The sequence below is a fragment of the Misgurnus anguillicaudatus genome, chromosome 14, assembly GCF_027580225.2.
Source record: "Misgurnus anguillicaudatus chromosome 14, ASM2758022v2, whole genome shotgun sequence".
Classification (NCBI taxonomy): domain Eukaryota; kingdom Metazoa; phylum Chordata; class Actinopteri; order Cypriniformes; family Cobitidae; genus Misgurnus; species Misgurnus anguillicaudatus.
In genome coordinates, this window is record NC_073350.2 from 26,210,644 (window position 1) to 26,232,390 (window position 21,747).

Sequence of the window (21,747 nt, forward strand, 5' to 3'; positions counted from 1 at the left end):
TTTAAATCAATGTGTTGGCCGAAAAAGGAAAGTGCAGGCAGCCAAGAAATGCCCAGAACTCTTATGGGAACTCCTCCAAAACTCTTTAAAATGCATCCCAGGTGGATACTTTACGAAGTTGGTTGAGCGCATGCGTAGAGTGTGTAGGCATACAGGGTACATAAGATTTGTTTTAACATGTGTTGCTACACCATACCCATACATCGAATGTTTCTATTTCATAGTTACTTTACTATTATTAAAAATAGGATAAATCAAAACATTTGACGAGCGATGTACTATTTTTCTTCTATGGGATCTCAAAGTACAGTGCACTTGATGACGCGTGTCTCTTTTAACACAAGCACGGGTCACCTATTCACCTGACCAATTGAGTTGCTTAGATCGAGCCCTCAGATCGCCCGGCCAATAGCCGCGCACCGCGCAGTGCAACGTGCGTGTCACAGCTCAACGCACTGAGCAGCTATTGGCCAGCCGCTCTGAGGGCTCGATCAGAGCGACTCAATTGGTCAGGTAAATAGCTGCAAGTTGGCAGGAAGAGCGAGAGAGCTGGGAGGTGTATGATGTCAACAGTGAAATGATCTTCACCGTCGGACAAACGCAAGGCCTTTTTAAATCGTCGACTCTTTGATATTAATAGTAGTAGACGGGTGGGATTATATCAGTAATGATCTGCTTTATCTCAGAAGTGGCCGTTGTGTGGGGTCTGTCCTTTAAGGCGCATTGCAGCTTTGCTCAAACCCTCTAGTATCCGCTGCAGCATCCGGAGGAGTCCACTGCTTTCTACTGGTATGTCATTTATAACCATAACACAGGTACAAACTGTGATCATGGACGTATTTATGTGATTATTTTAATTTATTTTGATAACACATATGTTTTAGTATAATAAAATAAACGATGGCCGTGATTTTGTTATATTTGCGCCAAATGTTTATTAAAATATTTTTTTTAAATTACGAACATTTAAAAGTTAATAACAATCTGTAAAAAGCAAACTCGATTTCAATTCGATTTCAGACTAAATAAATATGTTTAACGTTACTACTCTTTAATATTAGCACACTTGCATGGCCTTTCCATAATAACCTATAATGTTCGCCGTATAATGTATATAATATTAATTCCATCAATTTTGTATAGATACTAAATCCTTTCACATCTCACACACACAAATTTGGCATTATAGATTGTAAGCCTGAAGAAAAATATGTACTACTCTTTTAGATTAGCATACTGGTTTGGCCTTTTCATTACATATAAAAAGTGTCCATTCATTATAAATAATATTATATAGTTCATGCTTTAACACCACACACATTTGGAGACTAGCCTAAAGGATACATTATGTACTATTTACCCTTTAATAATAGCATACTGGCTTGGCCCATATATAATGTTGACTATAATATGTGTATCTATGTATTATATACCTTAAACTGTATACATACTAAATCCTTTCATAGCACACATACATTAGCACTATAGATTTTTGCCCAAAGAAAGATGTACTACTCTTTGACATTAGCATACTAGTATGACCTTATCATAATATATATCATATTTTTGGACATAAGGTATATATATAATATTATATACTCTAATTGTATAGTTTCTAAGTGCTTTCACACCACATACACATCAGATGTTAGTCTAAAGACAGATATGTACTACTCTTTAATATTAGCATGCTGGTTTAGCCTTTTTGTAATATGTATATTATTCTTGGCCATACATTATATTATAATATATACCTTAAATTGTATACTTTATCATTCTTATTACACCACACACACACTGACACTAAATATTTTAGCCTAATGAAATACTACTCTTAATATTAGCATGCTGGTTTAGCCTTTTCGTAATATGTATAATATTGCCGGCCATATAGTATATATTATAATATATAACTTAAATTTTATACTTAATCATTCTTATTACACCACAAACACACTTGCACTATACATTTTAGCCTAAAGAAAGTTATGTTCTACTCTTCAATATTAGCCTTCTGATTCAGACATTTCGTAAACTTATACATAATACTGGTATGCAATATGAAATATATTATAATATAATATTGCATGCATGCCTTATATTGTAGACTTTCTTAATGCACAATAAAATGTAGCCTAAAGTAAGATATGTACTACTCTTTAATATAGAGTATTATTGTATACCTTTTAAATGCTTTCACACTACACATACTTTGGCACTATGCCATGCTTTGGCATAATATCAGAGGGTATCTCTCTTGCATCAGGACAAAGTGGCCAGATGCCAGTAAGGCACACCTATAAACCAGCAGTATGAAGTGTGTTATTTCAATCCCCCAAAACACAGAAGCACCAATAATGTAAATGAGCAGTAAAGCCACAGTCAAATAATAACCCTGGACAAAATGGGAGCAATCACTGGTGCTTATTTCACCACTGATTTAACCTAAAGTAATTCTTTAATCAAATCAACGTAGGGTTTCTGTCATAGGCTAAGTGTTGTTATTGTCTTGGAGGAGCTGGATTGTAACCCTTGCCAAGGACTTTTATTCTGCACGGCCGAGAGATTTGCCTGGTTCAGATTAGACGCCATCTGGCTAATTTGACAAGATTGAGAGTGATGTGATGTTTCTCAGCCTGTCTGAACAAAAACACAATATTGAGGACAAAGTTAGTGTGTTTGAATGCCTGCAGGGTATTTTTAACTGCACGTGTACACACAGTCTATGTGTGCGTCCATACGCTTGAATGTTTTCCCTTTTCTGTGCTTGATTTTGCTGGTTTTGCATGAGATTTTGAATGTTACTCGAACGTGTCTGTGCAGGTAGTGTGTTTGTGACAGATTGGAGTGTGTTTCAGAGAAGGATGTGAAGTATGTCACGCAATTGATTTAACAATGACCTTTGTGTTATGCCCTGTCGCAGTCAGTAGTCAGATCATAGCACACTGTATCTTGCTAATGCTCGTTTATTACGTATTGCTCTGATCTCTTGTGTGTAAAATCACTTCTCGGTTTCCCTTCTCTCTTTGCCCTAAGCTTGTTTCACAATGGCTATTTTAGGCCTCGCTGTGCGTCCCTCTTCTCGTGGACTGTATACACTTAATTATCTGGCAGTGAATCTTGTAAGCTTCTTATGCATTGGCAAGGGTTAGAGAGCAGGCACGGGCACCGTGTTGCATCCGCCCAGCAGGGTGTGTTGTGTGTAATGGTCAGGCCCTGTCCTGAGGTAAAGCTTTCGTGGAGCAAAATTTAGTACTGAAGTTCGTGGAAAATGCGTAAGAGGGCATTGACTGCTGTTTTGTTACACCCAGACTACATTTTTAAAAAAAAAATATTTGAGTCAAACTGTTGCAGAACCTCAGTTACGACACACATATAAATCTTAATTTTCAAATTAGGAAGAACCAAGCAAAGTCACGATCAGGATTTCATGTCACAAATTTTCTTTTAGGAAAGTATATATATTTTTAATGATATAATGTAGGGATGCACCGATAGGATTTTTTGGCCGATACCGATTTAAACAGACAACTTCTGGCCGATGTCGATACCGATATTAAACACTTGTATACAATACTATACAGTTGGTCTATTAGCTAGTTTATTTCTGCATTAAATTATTTGATCTGACCAACATAATAAGAGAGGCACAAATTAAGCTAAAACAAATATAATATGACAGCATGACAACCTTCAAAGGTGGTTTTTGCTATTCAGCATTTATTTTATTAACAACATTAACTCATTTTTTAGCTATAATGGATTTCTTTATGCAGTTAATTAATAAACAATCGTTATCGGCCTTTCTCGTGCTATTGCCGATATGCCGATGGTTTCAAATTCATCAAAAATCGGCCGATAAATATCGGCGGCCGATACATCGGTGCATCACTACTATAATGTGTATTTTTAAAGTAATTCCTGTAGTGTGAGGGTGGTCAGAACTCTAATGTTAAGCAGAGGGGTCTTATATGATATCATGAACGGGTTTATTTGCGATTACAGCTGGCTGGATGTACATTATCCTGCTTCTTACACGGCTACTTGCCACATGAGTAAATATATGGACGTGAAATATTGGTTTAGTGTATTTCATTAGCTTATTGTAAGAAATGCAAACCTTACAGAAGAAACAGCTGCTTAGCAGTTTTAACATTCAAGTGCAAAGTTCAGACAAGACAAACATGCATTTGGTTTAATCATTTGTAAGTTATCATATGTTATTTGCATATTTATATTGAATTTTTTTTGTGTATTATTAAATGCTGTACAGCACTTTGGGACAATGTCTTGTTGTTTAAATAGTGCTTTAGAAACTAAACTGATCTGAACTGAACTTATTTAAAAAAAAGTATTAAATTGCACTTGTCAAAATGACTCACAGTACTGAGATAATTTCAGGTGGAATGTCGCCACTGGCCAATCAGAATCAAGCATTGATTATCACAAACGCACGCAGTGTGAAATGAAATAAACACAGCTGAAGCAGCTAATCAAGGTGTTCAGGGTTGCTTGATAATTACAGACAGGTGTAGGAGCTGGGTTTCACACACCTGACCTACCCTGCGTTCCTGTTCATTTTTATGACCTTCCCTCGCTAACTTCCCTCAGTCTTGTTCACTCAAATGTACGTCATTGCTTATGTTGTACGAGTGCGCACTACTGGCGGAACACTTGAAGTGGGTTCAAATGAAACGCCCTAAGCACTTGATCACATGGAAAACGGAGACCACCCCTCCATCATTTGAACTGTGCAAAGCATGAGCTGCTGAAGTGACGTGACATTGTTTTGCATTGTGGTATATGGAGCTGCCTGAAGTGTATATGAAGTAGACTTGTAGGGTCTGTCCATATAAACTTCCCTTGTTCACTTGACAAAGTGGAACACACTTCAAAATGGCGACAGGGATTCCTCCGAGGGGAAGTGTTTAGGGAAGTTCGCGAGTGCGTGTCTAAAACTGGAGTGGAATGCAGCCCTAGAGTTTAGGAATGCACAGTGTGAAACGTCAGATTATGAATACCCAGTTTATCTCTTAAAGGATTAGTCAATTTACTTACCACTATGTCATCCGGGATGTTGGTGTCTTTCTTTGTTCAGTCGAGAAGAAATTGTGTTTTTTTGAGGAGGACATTTCAGGATTTTTCTCATTTTAATGGACTTTAATGGACCCCAACACGTAACAGTTTTATTGCAGTTTAAAATTGCAGTTTCAAAGGACTCTAAACAATCCCAAACGAGGCATAAGGGTCTTATCTAGCGAAATGATTGTCATTTTGACAAGAAAAATAAAAAATATGCACTTTTAAACTACAAATTCTCTTCTATATCCGGTCCTGTGATGGGCCGAAAGGTCACCGATGACGTATGCGAAACTACGCCCCAGTGTCTTTTAAACTGTTACGTGTTGGGGTCCATTAAAGTCTATTAAAATGAGAAACATTCTGGAATGTATTAGTCAAAAAACATAATTTCTTCTCGACTGAACAAAGAAAGACATCAACATTTTGGATGACATGGTGGTGAGTTAATTATCTGGATTTTTTTTAAGAAAATGGACTAATCCTTTAACCCCTGGTTAAGTATGAACAATGTAAAACGTAATACAGATATCCCAGGATTCCGTTAACCCGGGGTTTAGAATAACCGGGGTTAACTATTTCCAGGGTGAAAAGCGTGTGACGACTTGCCCCAAGTCACATTATTGTCTCCTCTATTATGTGCAAAATAATAATTTTCAACAATCATACCTAACAATAAAAGCCAATTTTAACGTTTTAGGAGGCATTTATTAAAGATGGATGGAGAAGAAGGTTCGGAACTGTCCAAATATATACAGTCACTGATTCTGCGGGACCGTGACAGCTATTTTTGTAATTAATTCTTGCGATTTTAACCAGGTTTTGGATATTTTTTAGACAACATATGAATTACTTTTGGGTGGTTTGGGGAATTTTGTCAAGGCTTATTATCTAATGTAACCTATCGCTGGGCTGACTATGATTAGCAATGTGGATTATTTTAAGAGCCCATTCAAACGATGGCACACACATCTATCGCTGTATGTTTGTTTAACATTTAAGGTAAACAATAGCACTGAAGGTTGGCAACTTTTTGCCTATAAAACATAAACTTGCTGATTTGTACAAGATAAAACCAACACACCAGTACATATTAATACATTATTTTACTTGATGTGAAGTGTGCACTGCAAACACAAGCATTATTTATGATCTCAGTCTGTACGCCGTATTGCATTCAACTACAAATGTCTTCTTGATTTGTGTGAAGGAATGTCTGCCAGGATCTGGTAAAACTTTAGTTTTGAACCAAAAGTGCTGTTCCTTCTGTTCTTGCAGCCAAAAACAGAACAAGATGACATTTGAAAGTCAAAACCTCAAACTTTTAGCGCACCTGCTATGAGTTCCTACTTATGTTTTGCCTCCAGTTAGAGCGGTGACGTCACAGTGACGTAGGCGATAAAGGAGTCTATTTATTCAGTGTAGTGTAGTCACTAAACTTCTCCATCTCACAGTGAGTTGTGGATATTATCAGCTGCAGGAGTCTGTATTGATCTCCAATTACAGTAGACCATTGACTGTACTGGATAATCATTTCAACATACTCTGATTTGGAAAGTACTAGTTTGAAATTTGGGGCGCATGGAAGGTATTGAGTTACACATTAGCAACAAGAAACACTGCTTGCCATGCCAACAGTTTAAGACTGATCATTTACACAGAAGTAAAGCCATCCGATTCAGCACTTTTCAATAAACATTAAAATACGATACGATTAAATGTTTACAAACGGTTTAACACAAATAATAATAGTAGCAAATGAAATGCACTGTGATATGAATGAAGAAAATATGATAAAAAAATTACATGAAGCGTACAAAATTTGATTTGTGTCAAGTATTTGTAAGCTTACTGGCATCTGAAATTATATTGGCTAATCATAAACACCAACAGATGCACACACGCACACACACATTAATTTGCATTAAATCTTTTCAGTTTAAAGGATTAGTCCATTTTCTTAAAAAAAATCCAGATAATTTACTCACCACCATGTCATCCAAAATGTTGATGTCTTTCTTTGTTCAGTCGATAAGAAATAATGTTTTTTGAGGAAAACATTCCAGGATTTTTCTCATTTTAATGGACTTTAATGGACCCCAACACTTAACAGATGAGAGGTTGTGGTTTAAAAGTGCATATTTTTTATTTTTCTTGCCAAAAATGACAATCGTTTTTGGTAGATAAGACCCTTGAGATCGTTTAGAGTCCTTTAAAACTGCATTTTTAAACCACATTAAAACTGTGTTGGGGTCCATTAAAGTCCATTAAAATGAAAAAAATCCTGGAATGTTTTCCTAAAAAAACATAATTTCTTCTCGACTGAACAAAGAAAGACATCAACATTTTGGATGACATGGTGGTGAGTAAATTATCTGAGAAATTAGTTTAAGAAAATGGACTAATCCTTTAAGTGAAAAAATACTGTAGTATACTTCAGTTAGTATTTACAATAATAAACTGTAAAAATAACTATAGTGCATTGATAAACTGTAGTAAATATTCTAGTATACTGTAATATTTACTATGGCAATGTTCAAAAGCACTATAGTACAATTAGTTTACCAAGTATACGACTACAGTGTGTTTTACATTAGTATATTAGTATATTTTTTAAATAATTTTTACAGAAGGGTCCAAATCATGTTTTACCTTAAATTTGCAATGTTTGATGTTAGTACAACTTTCAGGTTTCTGAATTATTTATGTATTGTGTATATACGGTACTGTAAATCAAATTCTTCAATGAACAGGAAACAGTGTACAGGAGTCTATAAAGCCTGGTGTACAGTCTGTTTTTTTGTGTGTATGCGCATGGTCAAATGCACAGCCTTTCATAGTATAGTGTAATTGACTCGTACGTGTACACAGACGTTTGAGGCATGCGCATTGCGACAAAATGCAATGCATTTTCTGGGCTACATACCACATGCGGGGTACCAAAACACACTTGTATCCAATCAACAGTAAGGGGCGTGTCTACTAACCGACATCGTTGCCTGGGTTGCGTATGTGTAGGATGGATCTATTAAAAGAAGGTCCAGATTCTATTGGGGTAGGGGTGTTTGTTTAGGTGATTTCATATATCAGCATTGGCTTTCAGAGATCATGCACTCCGCCTTTAAGTGTTATTGGGTGCTTGCATTGGGCTATCATAGGTCATCTCTCAACTGTGCAAGCTGGATTTGGGTTGTTGGCAGATTTTATTAAGCATGTAGAGAATCTGTTTTGTTTACTTTAGATTCGCTTCCAAACTCCCAGCTCACCGATGCCGTCTAATTAAAACAGGGCACTCATCCCCAACTGCCACGTTGCCAATAACAAAGCCTCTGATTGTAGGAGTTACACAGACATGCATAAGCACAGTGGTTCCTGTGTTAAGGCCTAAATGGGGCACCTGCAGCTCTACAAACACTCAGCTTGGAACATGAGAACACAGTCGCTGTAGTAACAGTAATCCTCTCTGTGTAGGGCAGGTGTATCAGCTTCTGAAGTTCAGTCTTGTGTCTTCTTTTTATCTGAAGGCTGATTGAACAGCGTTCAAAAGACATGAAGAATCTGGGCCAAAACTCTCCCTCTCTACGCATCTGAGCCGGGTCTGTGTCAGGTGAGCTGCATGGTATACACACAAGGTCCAGAATTGTACCTAACAAACACCAACTGCAAGTTAAAATAGGTTCTTAGTGAGAAAATAAAAAAAGAGTTGCTAGATAGTGGGTGGTTTAAATCGCTATGCAGGAATGATGAGCTGAGACTTTATCTGCTGTTGTTAGAAGGAATGTAAACTAAAGGTATTTCAAGACTTTAGGCCACCAAACAAACATTTTAAGTCGTATATCAAGATGAATTTGAGACATGGTTGTTTTTACAGAAAGAGATGCAGTATGTTTGCCATGGGTTAGATATTTGACCTTTGCCTGTGTTGTTACAACATAATTACAGTAAAAATTTATTTTGCTTTATTTTATTATGTATTTACAAGTCGTGTAGTGAAACGCATTTACATTGCATTTTTGTATTTCAGTTTCTTTTGTTTCAGTGCAAAGTTTACTGGAAATGTTTTAAAGAGCAAGGAAATCTAACCTTTTATGCATTTTGCTTGGTCAGTGTTACAAATTACATTAGTGTCTTCAAAGTCTTATTTGTTTTCTAATCCTTTTACGTCATGATCTTTTTCATACTTGGGTATAAACTTGATTTGTGAATCACAGAATTTCAGTGTGTTATATGTATATGTATGTACAGTGTATATAGTATACAGTAGTCATACAATACAGTATATACGTGAGCCTGGACCACAAACCAGTCTTAAAGGTGCAGTAAAATGTAAAACTGTGTTTACCTAGTAGGCATAGATAAATAATAAGAGTTCTGTACATGGTAATGACATATCGTGAGCATCATACACGGTTTGTTTCCTTCTCCTAATCCTTGTGCACACAAAAAAACACTGGAAAACAGGCCAATCTCAACATAACACAGACTGTGACGTTAGTTGAGATGTACGCCCCAACATTAAATTACAGATTAAATTAATTACAAAGTTGTTAATTTTTTTTTGTGACTTTTTTTTTAAGTTGTGACTGTTGAGTTAGCACTATATGCTAGTTAATGCTAGTGTTTAGGCTGAAGTTTTGCTATTGACGTTAACTTGCAATAATACTGAAGAAAAAACACCACTCAGAAACGTCCATTTTCAATCTTCAAACAATTGGTTGTTCCTGATAATCTGTATCTTCATCTGATGCAGGCTCAAACATATAAGGACTGTTTACCTATGTGAGCTACTAACATGAGCCTCATGAGCCTAACTGTGAAACAGCCAATCAGAGCAAAGCTCAACATTATCATTCATGACCCTTCTAAATGGGGCAATAACACAATTTCATTCTAAGGGCAAATCCTAGGGTGGTAAATGGACATGTAAAAACTTATTGTAGAAGTTACATTTTATGTAGATACCAGAGAGCAATTTAACATATTATTTCAATGCATTCTTTGGCACCTTTAAGTCGCATGGGTATATTTGTAGCGAAAGCCAAAAATACATTTTATGGGTCACAATTATCGATTTTTTTTTAAATACAAAAAAATCAAGGATATTGTATTGTAAAGTGCAATACAAATAAAATGTATTATTATTATTATTATTATGTAAAAATCGTATTCCATGAAGATATTTTGTATTTGTACCTTAAATATATCAAAACTTTTATTTTGTTACTGGATGTAGTTGCTAAGGACTTTATTCGGACAACAAATATTTACATTTTTGTCAATATTTAGATTTTTTTTGTACCCTCAGATTCCAGATTTTCAAACAGTTATATCTCGACCAAATAGTGTCCTATACATCAAAAGAAAAACATATTTATTTATTTATTATGATAAATAATTTACCATTATGACATTATGAGTTTTGTGGTCCAGGGTCAAATGTGAAGAGTTTGGTTTTTAAAATGCAATAATTCAATTTTGACTAATTTGGGTAAAAATGTGTTTTCTATATCAAGAAAGTGACAAGATGAAAAACACTATTTTCTGTAACAAACTTCCAAATAGCATCTTTAGGTTATAAAAACATAAAAAATTCAAATCCACAATTTGATTTTCAAAGATTTATTATACAAACTGATTTTTTTTCTGCAAAATGCTATAAATCTATTGAATCAATGTATAAATGTGCATTCATCTTTGCCATGTGATATTCATTTAGTTGACTGGTATACACGGATTTAAAAAAAATTAACATTAATGGCATTAATCAAAACACTTACTTTGTCATATTAAGAACACTGTCATTGCTGCTGTCCTCCTTGGGAGTCGTCACTGAACTTTTTTGACAGCGATCAGCTATAAATGTTTTGGTCCTGCTCAATTTTCGTTGACTTCGCTTAAAATAATGGACAGCTTTTCATAAGATTCCCTGGGGTCAATGTGTTAGCATGACAGAAGCTTGATGCTTGACAGTCGGCATCAGAAAACCACCACAGGTTTAGCAATGCCATCAAGGTATTATTTTGTTTTGTTTGTTTGTTGATCACGAAGTACAAAGTAGATGAGGAAAACTAGGATTCTGTGTGTATTCAAAGCGCCGCCATTATTGTTTACAATGCGTGGAATGGTGCGCTGTGATTGGTTAAGCGAATTTATTGCATTCTGCAAAAAAGGAGGACTGCAGTTTATCGCGATTTGGGAAAAAGCGAGAAAAGATGACAGAATAACACAGTGGATATCGGATTTTGCGTAAAATTAAGTATTTACTTTTTAATACGGACCAGATAACAATACTGATTTGTGCGGTAACTACTTTTTTTTAAATGGCGTTTATCACATTTTAGAACCAAACTCTTCATATGTACTCTCTCTCTGTCTATCTAGTAATTTCTTTTTTTGTCTTTTTTTTCAGAAGGACCATGCTTTGCTCAGAACGTGGGGTGGTGGAGGAATGGCTGTCAGAGTTCAAGGTGGGAGATTTTCACATTCATGCATGATTTAATATTGTGTTTTATATAGCTCCCTCAAATCCCCGGCGGTCTGAGTGTCCCATTAACCACATTTGGTTCTGGAACGTCAGAATGTAACGGAGTAATATTTAGCCAATTCAGTGTCAATCTGATTCAGGTCGTGACTGTTTAGTCATTCCATCCACCGTTTCTCCTCTTTAGACGTTACCTGATGAGCAAATCCCCAGCTATGCCGACAGCCTGGGTCTGAAGAAAGCTCTGGTACCTTCTCTTTATGCTGTTATACAAGAGCAACCCAGCAGCGAGGTACAATAAACTCTGCCTTCAGGCTAGATTTGTGTTTTCTCCTCTTATGGGCATTTTGCTGCCAAAACATCTTTTGTTGGGGAATGTTTGTTTATGAATGCATGTGTTGATATTATTGTGTATAATAATGCTGTTTGTTTTGAACGCTGGGGTTTAAAGTGTCAGATGTACATATGTTTTTAATGCTGGTATTAAATATTGGTATTATTGATTATGAGACAGAGAGAGAGAGAAAGATCTGGAGTACCTATAGAGTAGTATTACATTCTTTTATATCCAAAGAGTCTTTAGTTTTATCATATTTATAAAAAACTGATCAGCTATACCGATTCTTTCAGAATTAATCCCTTGAGGCGTACCGTCGGTGGAGCGAATCACGAGCAGGCAACACACACAGGGTTCCCACGGGTCCTTAAAATTTTTAAAAGTTTGTGAATCTCTGGAAAAAAATTCAAGGCCCTGGGAAGTTTTTTTTAAATATACATACATGGACAATGTATCTTAAAAGGTAACAGGATATAACCTTGCTCTCTCTTGAAATGTGTCCCCACATTTAGTCCTTGAATTTGAGGGTAATGGACCTGGAAAGTCCTTGTAAGGTCCTTGAATTTATCCACTATCTCTGGATAACGTGCTGATTGCCAACAAAACAGACATTTAATGCAGTTTTATTTACCACCTGTGACCCATGACCTGGTTGGGTCCACCCCATTTTAACATAATCCAGCATTAAACAAACACACACGCACATCTCTACTCCTACCCCGGATAAACAAACTATTTATATCCATTGTTTCCATAAGGCTGGGTTCTTTGGGAAGCTGAACAAGCTTAAATTTCCCTCACAAACTACAACACACTTCTTCGGTGACCATTGATTTTGTGTCAGCTCTTGGTTGGTGTTTGCGTGCCCCATTTCGGTTAAAGTGCCCATATAAGGACTTGTACTTCTTTCACTGAAATAGCCCATAAAAGAACAAAATGCTAAATTGTTATGTATGAATCGTAACAAAAACCTTTCAGAAACTTGTATGTGAAAAGTAACAAGGAAATAATAAGTAAAGAGGGCCCGTTTTGATCACAAGTCGCCTTTAATATCTCAATCTTCCTGTTTTGTTTGTTCTTTGTTTTGTTTGCTATGTCTGCTGCTTCCTTTGTTCTTCCTTAAGATCCTTGGTCTTTGTTTCAATTATTCATGTTGCACAGGAGACAGTTTCCTCCCGCCACCTGTATCCCATACTAACCGTCTCTTTCACTTTGTGTCACTGTCTCTTTTCTTTTAGCTGCTGGCTCCGGTGTGTCATCAGTTGTTTGAGTTATACCGAAGCACAGAGATGAGTTTGCGTCAGTTTACTCTGCAGTTCCTGCCTGAACTCATTTGGGTGTATTTGCGTCATTCAGCCAGCAGAGAGCGCTACCGCAATGGCTGCGTGGAAGCACTGTTGCTGGGGATCTATAACCTGGTAAGGGATGCCTTATTTATAGAGTATTTGGGGCAAGAGCAAAATATAAAGTCTAAATTTAACCTGGGGTATATTCCCACTATTATATGAAACAACACATGCACATTTATTAATTTAGTAGCTTTTAGCTTGAACTGGGTGCTGGATCCCTCAAATATGGTGATATTTTGTAGTGTAAGCAAGGACAGCACTCACAGTTCACTTGCAACCTAGTTTTTTAATCACCGACAATGGACGTTTCGGGCTAAACGCCCTTCTTCAACATGTAACGTATATTCCCACTATGACATGATTCCTGTTTTCTTTTTTACAGGAAATTGTGGACAGTAAAGGAAACGGCAAGCTGTTGTCATTCACCATACCGTCCCTCTCCAAGCCTTCCATATACCATGAGGTATAAAGTAAAGTTAAATAGAGACAATTTAATCAATGCTTTAATGGAGACGGTGTCTCAAATGCAGAAGATATCAGTGTCAGTTCAATGAAGATTATTACACATACAAGACCGAGATTTTATTTCATTTTTGTTTTACGGGAAAGCAATAGGGAAAATATTGCACCAACCTACCTAATTGTCTTCCAGGTAAATTGTAAGACCAGCTTCCTATTAAAAAGGCACATCTTGCTAAACTCAAATAAGAAATGAACATCACAACTCACACTAAACATTTCAATCACGCACTATTTCTATTGAAATGCCTGCCTAAAGGATTATTAGGAACACCTGTTCAATTTCTTATTAATGCAATTATTTAATCAACCAATCACATGGCAGTTGCTTCAATGCATTTAGGGGTGTGGTCCTGGTCAAGACAATCTCCTGAACTCCAAACTGAATGTCAGAATGGGAAAGAAAGGTGATTTAAGCAATTTTGAGCGTGGCATGGTTGTTGGTGCCAGACGGGCCGGTCTGAGTATTTCACAATCTGCTCAGTTACTGGGATTTTCATGCACAACCATTTCTAGGGTTTACAAAGAATGGTGTGAAAAGGGAAAAACATCCAGTATGCGGCAGTCCTGTGGGCGAAAATGCCTTGTTGATGCTAGAGGTCAGAGGAGAATGGGCCGACTGATTCAAGCTGATAGAAGAGCAACTTTGACTGAAATAACCACTCGTTACAACCGAGGTATGCAACAAAGCATTTGTGAAGCCACAACACGCACAACCTTGAGGAAATAGGAAAAAGAGGCTACAATTTGCACAAGCTCACCAAAGTTGGACAGTTGAAGACTGGAAAAATGTTGCCTGCTCTGATGAGTCTCGATTTCTGTTGAGACATTCAGATGGTAGAGTCAGAATTTGGCGTAAACGGAATGAGAACATGGATCCATCATGCCTTGTTACCACTGTGCAGGCTGCTGGTTGTGGTGTAATGGTATGGGGGATGTTTTCTTGGCACACTTTAGGCCCCTTAGTGCCAATTGGGCATCGTTTAAATGCCACGGCCTACCTGAGCATTGTTTCTGACCATGTCCATTTTTTTATGACCACCATGTACCCATCCTCTGATGGCTACTTCCAGCAGGATAATGCACCATGTCACAAAGCTCGAATCATTTTAAATTGGTTTCTTGAACATGAAAATGAGTTCGCTGTACTAAAATGGCCCCACAGTCACCAGATCTCAACCCAACAGAGCATCTTTGGGATGTGGTGGAATGGGAGCTTCGTGCCCTGGATGTGCATCCCACAAATCTCCATCAACTGCAAGAAGCTATCCTATCAATATGGGCCAACATTTCTAAAGGATGCTTTCAGCACCTTGTTTAATCAATGCCATGTAGAATTAAGGCAGTTCTGAAGGTGAAAGGGGGTCAAACACAGTATTAGTACGGTGTTCCTAATAATCCTTTAGGTGAGTGTATATACACCACTCTTTTATTCACAAACATTTTTTTAATGAAGGCTATACATTCAATCCCTGAAGCAATGTGAGGTGGTTCAGTAAATGATAAAAGCAGTAAAAAGCACCTATTCAGGTTATTTTTATTTATGAAAGCATTTATTGTCTTGCACATGAGCACACTTTATAAATGAGATATTTGCCTTAAGTGAACAAATAAGTAAACAGTCTTATGTTTGTTTTCTTTACTGTAGCCATCAAGCCTGGGGTCAATGGCGTTAACAGAAGGAGCCCTGAACCAACATGACCTCATCCGGGTGGTATACAGCGGCCTGCTTTCTCAGAGGGAGACGTTTACATCGCAAAACAGGTGCTCGAAGTTGTTCAAAACTTTGATGTGTAAAATAGCTGGTTTGATCGATTGTGCTAATGCCTGCTGGGCACATTTCTTGGCGCGACTTGGCTGTTTCTTTTTTGACAGGATGAGCTGCAGTGATGTCACAGCATTTTTGTAAACCGCAGTTGGAGTTTCGTGTCTGTGCAGACATAATGTGATTTGTTATTAGCGGTTTCACCAGCTAGACGCAGGCCGACATGACCTGACTCACAATCGTGCGGCTGTCTGATCAGAAATTATGTAGACGTCAGGAAAGGTTATATAACTGTGTGTGTGTTTCACCTTGCAGATTTGAGGTGCTGTCTTTTTTAATGCTCTGCTACAACTCGGCTGTGGTGTTTATGCCTGCGTCGTCCCACCAATCAGCTTGCAGAATGAGCACACGGTAAGACAGCGAAAATGCTAATGATCTCTAACTTTTTCACTAAAATCATTTGCATCAGTTTTTTTACACTGGAAGATGCTGCAAGAGAATAATTAAATCGAGTATTGATTTAGAGAGAGTGCAAGGGGTTTCTGTGGAGGGTCACGGTGTTAGCATAAAGGCACACAAATAAACAAGTCATCAACAGCACTCAATTACCCATCTCTCTTTTTCTTGTTTTTCAGGCTGTGTGTGAGCGGATACCCACGGCAGCAGCAGAAGTCATGGAAGGATTCGTCTAACCGCGTGCGCTTGGATCCGGAGTTTATGGTGCAGATGTTAACTGCGGTTTATTATGCCATGTAAGTTCACAGTATTGTATGAAATGCTTGGATTTGTGAAAATAATTTGCTTCTGTGTTTGTGATCGTGTGAAATCTAGGTTAAAGTCTTATAATCTAATGATGAGATTAGGGGGAGCATCAAAGTTTGATTTCAGTCTTTGACATGACCTTACTTAGTCAATATATTAAAGTTGTCAAGGATATTTTCACAGAATGTTTTTTACATTATGTAGGATAATTTTGTGTTTAAAACAGTAAATCACAAAACAAATGACTTCAGCTGGGTTTTCACAGTTTGTGTCACATTTTTCAAACACAGGAACTGGTTGACTTTTTATATCGAGAGACCTATATGAGACAGACATAATGTAAACTTATTTTATTATGTTTTTGAACATAAGTAATGGAAAGCAATTCAGTATTTCATTTTTTTGTTCATTTTCAAAGAATTTTTAAAGGTGCAATATGGGACTTTTAGCGACATCTAGTGGTGAGACTGTGAATTGCAACCACCAGCTCAGTCCACAGTAGAGGTCTCCTCGGGTCCAAAGAAGCATACCCAGCCCAAAATAATCCAAATCACTTTTTACCTAAACCCAAGGTGCATAAGTAATTTTTTTAAAGAAAGACCCTACTCTATACAAACCCCAGAAAACCCGAGTTCGCCCCAGGGACAATTTTTTTAAACCCGAAGATAAATGGCACTGACGTGTGTGCAGACTGCAGCCTTACACGCACCAATCAGACAGAAAGAAACCCTGCTCTATTTATTTTCATTTGTTGTCTGATGACGACAACAAGGTAACTGCTAAAATGTGCTTTCAAAATTGATTGACAATGAAAATGAACCTAATGCCAGCCACACGATGTTGACAAACAGAAGAGGGGTTGGAAAACGGATTTGATGCATACACGCGAGAGAGTTTGGGTCTTTTCGGGGTCCGTTCGGCAAAAACACATTCGTTTTAAATTACCTAATATTACACCTAAACTGTTTCCGTGGCACACATGAAACTTTAAGACCTAACCCTGCTCGGGTCAGACCTCAGTTTTTTGGATCTAAGTGGACCCTTGAAGTCCACAGCTCAAAACCTCTTCTTTTTGAAACGCATATTGAAGCTACGGTAGCCGCCATAGGACAAACACGTCATTGTCTGAGACATTTTAGTGACAAAACATGATCTATAAAACAGTTTGTCCATTAAAGGGATGGTTCACCCAAAAATGAAAATGATGTCATTAATGACTCACCCTCATGTCGTTGCAGACTCGTGGGACCTCCGTTCATCTTCGAAACGCAGTTTAAGATGTTTTATATTTAGTCCGAGAGCTTGTTGACCCTTCATTGAAAATCTATGTACGGTTTACTGTCCATGTCCAGAAAGGTAATAAAAACATCATCAAAGTAGTCCAGGTGACATCAGTGGGTCAGTTATAATGTGTTGAAGCATCTAAAATAGATTTTGGTCCAAAAATAACAAAAATTGCAACTTTATTCAGCATTGTCTTCTCCTCCTGACGTGGATGACGTACAACGCGGCTGATGTGTTATCTGGTGCACCCCAGCTGGGTTTTTTTGTGCGCCTGGGCTTTTCGACTTTAGTCCTGCGCATGCGCTTCACAATAGACGTGGAAGAGAAGACAATGCTGAATAGGGTCGTGATTTTTGTTGTTTTTGGATCAAGGTGTGTTTTCGATGCTTTAGCACATTCTGGCTGACCCACTGATGTCACATGGACTACTTTGATGGTGTTTTTGTTTCCTTTCTGGACATGGACAGTGTACCGTGCGTGGATTTTCAATGAAGAGTCAACAAGCTCTCGGACTAAATAAAAAAACATCCTAAATTGTGTTCTGAAGATGAACGGAGGTCTTGTGAGTTTGGAGCGAGGTGAGGGTGGGTCATTGGTGACATTGTTTTCATTTTTGGGTGAACTATCCCTTTAAGGGCTACTATAGAAACATGATGCAACTTTTATGTAAGGGGACCCGCGGTGTATGTAGATAAACGGCTCATTCTAAGGTAATAAAAACTATACAGTTCATTATGTAAGGTCTTGATACACCACAGATAATATAGTTGTATATTTTATTGCACTTCTGTCAAAAGATCCTTCTTGAAGTCCCACATTGCACCTTTAAATGATGCACAAATGGTCTCATCTGCTTGATTATTCCGTTTCTCATTAACTTAGTTATAATGGCCAGTGGGATCTAGGGAGGGAAGCATTGGATGACATCCTCTACCGAGCACAGTTAGACCTCCATGCCCAGCCGTTACTGGTAAAACTCATCACCTGCCTGCACACCAATGTGTTACAATAAACTGGTCAAATTGATCCAATTGGTCCAATTTCTTTATAAATTAACCTGTTTTATGCCATGAATATAGTTATAGATGCTGAAATGATGTTAAGAAATAAGCAAACAAACAAACAAACAATAATCTGAGCAAGTGAAGTTGTGTATTGTGCCACAAGAGGGCAGTAAAGCATATGCTTCCCATGTTTCATGAAGTTTTATATACTGTAAAGTTGAAATTGTAACTCTTAAAGGGAAATCTGTATATATATATATATATATATATTATATATATATATATATATATATATCACAACTCTAATCCCCAGGTGGCAAATGCAATTAGTCGCTCACTTCCATCCCGGCCTCCAGAGGGCTCACGAAACCTTCTGGAGGTGGAAGTTACACCTGCTGGAAGATGTGTCTCACAAGCAGCTGTCACCGCTGCCTCCATTCGTCGGCTTCGCTGGAAACGAGAGGGTACGAATATGAAACGCACGCCGTCAGGCAAAAGAATCTATGGTTGAGTCACCTTCCTTTTGTACCCTTTTTTTTATTAAAAGTACTACAGGACAGGTGCTACTGTATTTGTCTCTTTATGCATCAGGATAAGGGAGCCATTTCAATGTGAAATTTTCCCTTTGTCAGCGTTATGTTTAGCTTGATAACTGTCTTTACCTCAGATTGTTTTGATTTCTCAACCACGGCTGAATTCTACGCCTCCATCTCTCGATACACCCCACCGGAGAAATCAGCCAATGTTGTGTCACATGGGCGGATAAAGTGTACCATTCATCTAACTTTGCATGGGGGTAGGCGGGGCTTAGAAAAGTTTCACCGTTAGACAGTCCGGACATAAAGTCCTGCCCTTCATTATAGCAAGTGTTTCTTGGTCCTAGTGGTTCAAAAATTTGCCCCGTGGTTGTGTTGCTTAGTTTGTTAAAATAGCATTGTGCTGTGATTTAGTACTTTTGTTTAAACTGCAAAACAACTCTCTGTGTTTAGATACTGATGGTGTGAGCTGTGGAGAGGATTCTTTTGACCCAGATGAAGGTTTCTCCTCAGGGGCTTCCAGCAGCAGCCAGCCCAGCAGCGTTAAGCGCGACTGGGTCATAACTGGAGTCCGGCCGTCTCGAGATCCAGGAGCAAGGCAGAGAGAAAGCACGTCGGCCGACACCAGAGCCGCCCTCCGAAGACTTCACCAACGGCACCAGTCGCCTCCGCCCGCCGTCAGCCTCCGCGCGGCAGAGAGCAGTCGCAGCCCGAGTCCCAGCGTTCCTAGAAGGTTCCTGGATCCCCATTACATTCCTCCCTTTGCTGGTCCACCTCCTAAAACCAGCAACACGTCTTCTAGCAAATCCCTTGACTGTACTGGACTGAATGGTTCATCAGGGCCTACAGATAGCTTGTCTCTAGGAAGTCTCAGTGCAGAAAGGGCTCACTATATGTCAGCCATCAGCTTGCAGGAGGACCGTCTTGAGCAAGCAGCAAAGAACCAAGATCTGCTCTCCCCTGGGAGTCAGTTTTCATCGGGAAGCCCTTTGTCTAAACAGTCTCGGTCACCCAGTTTTAATATGCAGATTATATCACAGGTGTAGAATAACTTTGGATGGCTGGGCTGTCTGTGTGTGTGTGTATGTGTGCGCGTGAGTGAGAGACAAAGAGAATATGGGAAGCTGAGAAAAGGTTAAACGTGCATGCGTACAAGCATGTTGTCTTACGGTGCGTCCGTGAATGCGCGAGAATGGAATGGTGCGCACACCTGCGCTCATGCATTTTTATCTCTACATTATGCATTTGGGTTCGTTCAGGAGGAAATACGTGTTTTTGCACAACACTAGCGGACATGTTGAGAAGTGCACATCTTCGGAGACTGTTGTAAATGTGCCATACAAACATACAAAAGGAACAATAATGTGTTACTGTATCAGAGCAATTCAAAACAGACAATCACTGTCAATGCATAGAAACAGGCCTCATAGTGCATGATCCAAAGAGTTTATCCAGCCCAGCTGTAGGATGTCTTGAAGAAAATCTCTCTTCCATTTCACTGTTTCAATTGTGTTGATTGAGCCTGCTTATTGTTGCCTGTGCTCCACCCATCCACCATAGATAATAAATTGTGTGGACTGCCTCAATGAAACGCTACATTGTGAAATGATAAAAACCACGGTATATGTTGTACTTTGAAACAAGTTTATATTTTAAATGGTGTATATTTGTGTATATGATTATTGTACTATAGAAAGAATATATGCTAACAAAATCTATATTGCGTGTACAGATAGGACGCTATCTACTGAATGGTAAATAAATGTGCTGTTCATGGGAGTACTGTCAAGTTCAATTCATTATTATTATTTATAAATAATGTTATAAACACGTACACATTTATATTTATGCATTTATCCAAAAAGACTTAGCCTCCGGAGGTCTAATATGAGGGCAAATTTAAGTTAACTAACTAAGCATTACATCAAAAGTCATAAGGATATTACAACAATTTACTATTAACTTAAAATAACAGTCAACTTTATAATTGTTAATATTATGAAATAAGACAGTCTTGATGACGAATGCAGCCTATAAATGCGCCCTCCGGAGGCGGCAGCCTTTAGATTAAGACACGACCCAAATGTAGGCTTGTTCGACTTCATGGGGCGCTGCAAGAACCGATAGCCGGATGATGTTAAAGTACCGCGAGAACGATTCATCATACGAAGTGTAATTTCGTCTCACTCTCGCGGTACTTTGACGTCATCCGCCTGCCTGGTTCTCGCAGCGCCACTGAAGTCGAACGAGCCTTGTGTGTTTTCTGAGGGCTGAACACGTGACCTTTGCAGTTGAAGCTACAAGAACAACAAACTACAACCTAAATATATTTTACTGAGGATTAATATAGCAAGATCCATATAACATCAAGGATAATAATTTTAGGATATGTGATTGTTATAATGTTTTTATGCTTGTAGCACACGTTAGTTACATTCTCATATGTTAACTTCCTGTCGCATTTATAGAATGACCTGTCATTAGCTAGCCTATCCACTCTACTCTGACACCACGGTTAGGCTACTAGTTGCAGCCTTGTTGCCATATGATTATTATTTTTATTAATATTATGAAAACAGTAGGTATGAATAAAGTTCACATGCAAAGATAATACGATTATGCTTAACATTA

The 21,747-nt window shown here is 38.1% G+C and overlaps 1 protein-coding gene across 6 annotated transcripts; it reads left to right on the plus strand.

Annotated features, from left to right (window-relative positions):
- The first annotated feature begins 463 nt into the window (after nucleotides 1-463).
- LOC129427724 (hyccin 2) lies at nucleotides 464-20,895 on the plus strand. Of its 6 annotated transcripts, none has more exons than XM_073876161.1 (13): nucleotides 464-600; nucleotides 687-789; nucleotides 8,551-8,686; nucleotides 11,489-11,546; nucleotides 11,748-11,852; nucleotides 13,136-13,315; nucleotides 13,629-13,709; nucleotides 15,414-15,529; nucleotides 15,846-15,941; nucleotides 16,166-16,282; nucleotides 18,459-18,546; nucleotides 18,894-19,086; nucleotides 19,570-20,895. In XM_073876161.1, exons 4-13 carry the CDS (start codon nucleotides 11,496-11,498, stop codon nucleotides 20,160-20,162), a joined length of 1,620 nt encoding a protein of 539 aa, XP_073732262.1. In that variant the 5' UTR covers nucleotides 464-600; nucleotides 687-789; nucleotides 8,551-8,686; nucleotides 11,489-11,495; the 3' UTR covers nucleotides 20,163-20,895. The 6 variants fall into 6 exon arrangements, with proteins under 6 accessions (XP_073732262.1, XP_073732261.1, XP_073732263.1 ...); XM_073876160.1 differs by having other exon boundaries at nucleotides 8,604-8,686; XM_055184435.2 differs by adding an exon at nucleotides 19,248-19,376 and having other exon boundaries at nucleotides 514-789; nucleotides 8,604-8,686; nucleotides 18,894-19,044.
- The last annotated feature ends 852 nt before the right edge of the window (nucleotides 20,896-21,747 follow it).

What these genes read in the sequence shown, in the direction of transcription:
- LOC129427724 (XM_055184435.2), top strand. Translation starts at nt 11,496, where the DNA reads ATGCTTTGCTCAGAACGTGGGGTGGTGGAGGAATGGCTGTCAGAGTTC. An exon ending in AGCCTTCCATATACCATGAG is followed by an intron (nt 13,710 to 15,413) that starts GTATAAAGTAAA and finishes TCTTTACTGTAG; the next exon opens with CCATCAAGCCTGGGGTCAAT. An exon ending in TCCATGCCCAGCCGTTACTG is followed by an intron (nt 18,547 to 18,893) that starts GTAAAACTCATC and finishes TCTAATCCCCAG; the next exon opens with GTGGCAAATGCAATTAGTCG.